This window comes from Lissotriton vulgaris, chromosome 4_1, assembly GCF_964263255.1.
Source record: "Lissotriton vulgaris chromosome 4_1, aLisVul1.2, whole genome shotgun sequence".
NCBI lineage: Eukaryota > Metazoa > Chordata > Amphibia > Caudata > Salamandridae > Lissotriton > Lissotriton vulgaris.
In genome coordinates this window covers 383,456,424-383,462,516 of record NC_141691.1, presented here as the reverse complement: position 1 = coordinate 383,462,516, position 6,093 = coordinate 383,456,424, and the positions used below count along the sequence as shown (strand labels likewise).

Here is a 6,093-nt window from a genome sequence, read left to right as displayed (position 1 = left end):
AATCTGTCAGATTTTATATTGGGCTGTCTCATAAAAATCCCACCCAGATTTCCATTACTTGTAACAACATAGCCATCCAATTGGACTCAATGAAGAATTAAAGTCATAGCAAGAGTGCCCCTCTTTCACTCATGATGGTATCCTGAGTGATGTGAAGGAAAGAAGATGGATTTCTGGAGAAATAACCACGTTTGTTTCTATTAATCTTCTACCATTAGAACCACTCTTTATGAACACAATAATTGAAGCAAAAAAATTGCATCCAGTTAAAACGCAAAACCTTAAGGTTTTATTGTGTATCACGTTCATGGTGTGAAAGTCCTGCCACACAATTGAATAAAAAGCCCCATCGCTAAGAAAAGATTTCTGTGCCAAAGGATAAGAAACTGCCAAAGCCAACCAAGTATTATGTGGACTTTACGCATAAAAAGTAGAATGACACTAGTTTAGGAATAGTGTTAACGTCATTTGCACGATTTTTTCCGCCACTTGAAAGACATATTTCCTACTGAAATAGGCAGACGTTTAGAAGTGAAATGAGTGTGTACTTTTTGAAAATTAAAAAAAATAAGTGACATGAGTGTGGGAAATGCACTGAACATGGTTACAGCCACTGACAGGTTTAACACTTCCTTTGGGGGTCATCCTTTCCCACCTTAACTTCATACTTAAGAATGCTGGAAATTTTACTGGCAGGTTTTCTGCAGCAGGCAGCGCCAGCTGCAGTAATAAAAACCTATGATTTGCAGCCATAGACGCATTTTGAGCACCTGCATATTTGAATGACTTTCACAAAAGGTTTGGGGAAACAGCCCTTAGATGATATTGTTGCTTCCAATGTTTCAGCTTCATTTGGGGTTTATTAAATTAGCAGGAGTGAGTTAAAATGTTGTTCCTTCCTCTGGAAAACAAGTGTTATTATATTTATGATAACCATAGATCATTAATGGACAGAGAGTATTGCAAGTAGATTACTGCTAAAAAGCATAACGTTTCAAATTGTTTATTAAGTGATTTATAATTAATTAGTGACTTCACCCAAACAAAAATTGCACCCAAACATAAAATTGCAACTCTTGCGGATCTGAACTGAGTATGAGAAGCAGTTTTACAATCCTGTCTGTGCTAGAAAGAGGCGTGCTTGGTGAAGCACTCATGAGATGTAACAGCAAATATTTTATGGCCTAGTTCTTTACGGCATTGCTGCCACCCCTAAAACTAAGATGTAAAAGAAGATTTCTTTGTGAGGGAAAATGCCACGTTCTGCTTTAAGCCCGTTTTTAGTGTTTCGCTCTTACAGATGACATTTGCAAATCCTATAATTCCACTGCTATGATGGAATTTCACTATTCGCAAGATTCAGAATTAAGGAGCGGGTTTGTGGGCACTCTAGGGAAGTAGCTGAACACCCACATAGCTATAATTTCCAAACTTGGAAATGAAAACAAATGTATGTTTGTCAAGAGACCGTAGTGAAAAGTATTTACCCTATGGAAATTCACAAAAATATGATGCATACGAATGCACATTTGTGCCACATTTATATGTGCAGAAGTATTCAACTTTCGTACATTATGCATGCATCTATTTTATGCATGGAATTACTCCTAGGACACTATGATTCTTGTAGTCTCCTATGCTAGTTCCTGAAATTGTTTAGCAATACCATATAAGTCGGACATTTTCTCCAAATGTAAGAAGTATTCCAGCAGAACGAACTCCTAACTTTTTTCCATACCTTTTTTAAATCGGGCAGTGGTTGATTGACACAAGGTGGTTCCAATTCTGAAAACTGACTGTCAACATGCCTACTCAGGTGCAGTTGTCCAAGTTACCCACTTGTTTTAAATGGTCATAAAATCATGACCCATGACTGTGGAAAAGGCACTGCACATTTCTAACATCCAAGTTCAACATTTGTTTATAGCAGACTTTGAACTCTATACTGTGAGATGCAAACAATTGTGTCCACGCACATTTCTCACGATAGAAATAGCAGATGTGATAAGCTCTGTAGAAGCTTCTGATCATCTGATATTGTCCAAGTAGATTTTTTTCACAGTTGTATAGAGTTTGTAACTCCATTATCACACATGCCACCAATCAATAAGATGTCTGCTGAAAATATGACTATGAAAATATCCATTTGCTGAATGCTGCTCTGGACCCTCATTTCCAGAATGTTGGTTGCTCTCGCCAAAAGTATATTAGATTTTCTGCACATCACTTCTTTGAATTCAAGATACTCTTCCCAATGAAGAAGAAGAGAAGTCCAGATAATAAGACAAGTGGAATCCCTGCAGCTGCAAACATGAAGGACCAGCCATAGTACACAGTAAGGTGGGCGTCATCCACGCAGCGCTCATTCCGTTCCAGGAGGATGTACTTCTGCAGATCAGCCGCAACCTCCTTCCATATCACAAACAGGATGACCAGGGCTGTAAATAGTCCCCCTGTAAACAAAGACACCACTTTGGAATTAGTGTTGGCAATATGGAATGAGATGTACATAGATGTAAATACAAAATAATGAACTTTCAAAAAGTAAGGCAAACTTGATGGAAGTCACAGTCCCTTGGGGAGCAGGGTCAAAACTGATTTGCATATGGCTGGGTCTAAACTGGGTGAGCAAAAGAACAGTGGATTTAACCCAGATCTCTTGACTGGGGGTGAGTGTTTGAAAAGTTTCTGCACTCTTTTCATCATCGTGTTGTGTTTAGGAAGTCACAGTTTAGTAAAAAATAACAAGCATTGGCCAAGTCTGAAAGTGTTGCTATTTTATAAGAAGTGTTTCTTAACTGACTGGCAATTTTGTGTTTTGTTGTGTGGGTGGCAAAGTGGGTGAGTGTGAAAATGTGTCAGTAGTTAGAGGGATGAGGGGAAGCATTGGAAGATGAACTAATGTTTAACTGGACCGCGTGCTTAGATCATTAAAGGGTGAGCATTTAATTGATAGATTGAGGAATGGGTGAGTGCAAGGATTAGTGGTGCGTTTAGAGTATGGATGGATGGATGGATGAGAGGTGAGTGCATAAATGGATACACGATGAGTGACTGGATGGATGGATGGATGGATGCAGTTAGGTAACACCAATCATAAAGGGGGAGGCTTCAGACAGCAATAGTACGATGATAAATAACAAGAATGATCAGTATTATGCCAGATCAAATATAAGACCAGGGCCGAGAACCCTTGGGTCAGTAATAACTACAATATATAAAAACGGACCACATTTATACCTGTGCAAACATCATACTACTGTTGGGCATGACATACAATAAGTTGAGAATTGCAATATGCCACTGCAAGCATTTGACCGGAGTCTACACTATTGTATCCATAATGCACATTATAAGTTAAGTATTGCCATTGTTTAGTATTTTTATTTTTGCCCTTTTATTTAGTAATCCTTAAAATATATTCAGAGTTACATCGTATCCCATTAATCTTGAATGCTTGTCGAGAAGTATGCTAAGAAACCTCGAGTGCCAGAGAAGATTTAACGATCACTAAGAAGTCTTGGCTGCAAGGCCTCATTTCCACCATTAACTTATAATCAAAGTGCGTGTGTGTATGTGTGTGTGTGTTTGTGTGTGTGGGTGCGTGTGTGTGTGTGTGTGAAGAGGGAGCTAAGGGAAAGAGGCTTTGAATCAATGTTTCAGTTCACAATAAACCTTAAAACGCTGTAAAAGCACATTATGGGTAGCTGGAACCAATAGATAGCCAAGCATGGGACGACCAAAACAATTCAAAAGCATAAAATAATAATAATAGAAGACTTTACGCTCATCTCAAGCAAAGTTAGATGTTAGTGATATGAGCAGCAAATATCCATGAGGATGGTACCAGACTCTGTAGACAGTAACAAGTTAATCCAATTGGAATCCATTGCTTGCAGTATACATGCACTGAAATCTTTATGGCATGCACACAACACATGGACTCATTTTCCAGTTAACAATGACCGAATGGCCACCTTTATTTCTGTTCAATCATAGTGCTCATTTTTACAAAAAAGGGTTATGCAGAATTACCTGGGACCCGTACCCCATAAACGAGTCTGACCTCTGCCCCTGGGGAGATGTCCAAACTTGAGTGCTGGGGTAGCACAGCACTACCACAAACCATTACTCTGATATCCTGTTATACGTCGGTGGTAGTGAAGTGGCAGTCGCAGGTGCCACACACATTGACTCAAAGATTCTAGGAAAGCTGCTCAGAAGAAAAAGACATGCTTTTCCGAACTCAATAGGGATGTTGCCTCTCAGGTTTGAGAATTACTTCCCTTCCCACTAGCGGAGCACTTTTTACTGTAGGCATCGCGGTACACTATGGGACCATGGTGAAAAAAGTAAATTTGAAACATGCACTTTTTATTTAGGTACCTCAAATGAAGCACACACAGGGCCGGACTGGGAACTAAAACTGGCCCTGCCAAAGTGCTGGGCCGCCCCTCCCCCCCACCAACCCCCCAACCGTGCTGTTTTCAAAGACCAGTTTTGGCCGATTTTGCTACAGATGCCGATATTTAAGCAATGCTGAAAAAGTGTCCCAGTACCAAAAAGGCCCCAAGGGTCCTAAAACCGGCCCCCACCCTGGCGGCCCACCGGAGAAACGCCCGGTGCCTGCTATGGCCAGTCCAGCCCTGGGCACACAGAAGAACGTCTTTTTTATCAGTTATTCATACTTCACATTCTGTTTAACCACTTGGATGCTAGGCGTTTTCCCGCTGTGTGCTGGAAAATGCCATTTTAGTGGCACCATGACGAGCTCAGCTCGTCATCAGCACACGACCCCCGTGGGTGATGACGAGCTGAGCTCGTCATCAGCATCGAAGGGGTTAAGCGAATCTGCAACTTCATTACATCCTAATGTTCAATTTATGCACCTACTGTAAGCCCTGAATCAAAAGTGCAGATATAAGCAACGCATAGGAAACAATTGAATATATCCCCTCTATATAAAGCACACAGCACTTTTAGTTCCCAGGCTTCTGGAAAAAAAAGTCAGAAACTAGTCAACCACATTATGAACCATTAAATGACCATGCACACATTCTGATCAGAATTGACTAAAGTGAATCACATACTCAAATATCTGTCTGTGCTTGAGCCCCTCTGCTCAAAGCACAAGAAACTCACACTTAAATTTCTCCACTGAGGCAAAGCAGCAACTCTCCACCTCATTAAAGACCCTGGGCCTTCACTACTATGTTGGCCGGGCGTTGCGGAATCAGGACCGTCTGACCTCCGGTCGGCGGCCCCAACCACATTATTAGGATGTGACCACGCATGGTGCGGTGGCACAATCCCATTTCTCTATGAGAGCCTTTGCTGCAGCCGTAAACTGGCCATAGCATACGCTCTCATTGAGAAATAGGTATTTTTGTAAATCCCTGCACCCCATGGCAGGCACCTAATGGTTTCTGCCACATGGTGCAGGGATTATGGTGCCCCCCCAGGCCTCCAACCAGAAGCCGCTGTAGCAATGGGTCCTGCTAGGGGCCGCCATAGTCGCTTTCCAACAGGCTTTTCATGTCAGAAAGCCTGGAGTGAAAAGCGTGTTGGAAAGCGACATCATAATTCCCACGGCATAAACGCCGTATAAATGTTATGTTATGTTATGTTAAAAGTGCTTATAAAGCGCACGCACACCAGGCGGTTTCATGGTGCTGCGGTCAATGGGAGAAGCGGCATTTACAGCACAGTAGACTCACTGATATGACTGAGAAAATAAAAAGGTCTTTAGTAATTTCCTGAAATGCTCATAAGGGGTTGCCAGCCTCACTTCCTTAGGGAGCGAGTTCCAAAATTGCGGGGCAAGGACCTCAAATCTGAGCCCTCCATGTTTTTTACGTTTAAACTAGGGGGTGATCAGGAAATTTGAGTTGTAGGAGCATAAATTGCGGGAAGGAATATAGTGCTGGAGCCTTGAGGATATTAAGTCTGGGCTATTCCCGGCTAAGGCTTTAAAGATGGTAGATCCTAGCATGAAGGCACAGAGTTTGGCCACCGCAAGCCAATGTAGACTCTTCATACAAAGGGGATTATGAGCGGCCTCCAACTGGCTGACGGGTTCCTTGAGCCCATTGG

General features: G+C 41.8%; 1 protein-coding gene across 2 annotated transcripts in view; it reads right to left on the bottom strand.

Moving 5' to 3' along the window:
- Nucleotides 1–266: 266 nt before the first annotated feature.
- The window catches only part of LOC147718781 (transmembrane protein 182-like), a 202,615-nt gene continuing 196,788 nt past the window's right edge, over nucleotides 267–6,093 (bottom strand). For both annotated transcript variants that reach the window (XM_086918763.1, XM_086918761.1), the window contains one exon: nucleotides 267–2,453. In XM_086918763.1, the coding sequence (XP_086774889.1) occupies nucleotides 2,224–2,453 (230 nt within the window). In that variant the 3' untranslated portion in view covers nucleotides 267–2,223. The remainder of the gene's footprint in view (nucleotides 2,454–6,093) is intronic.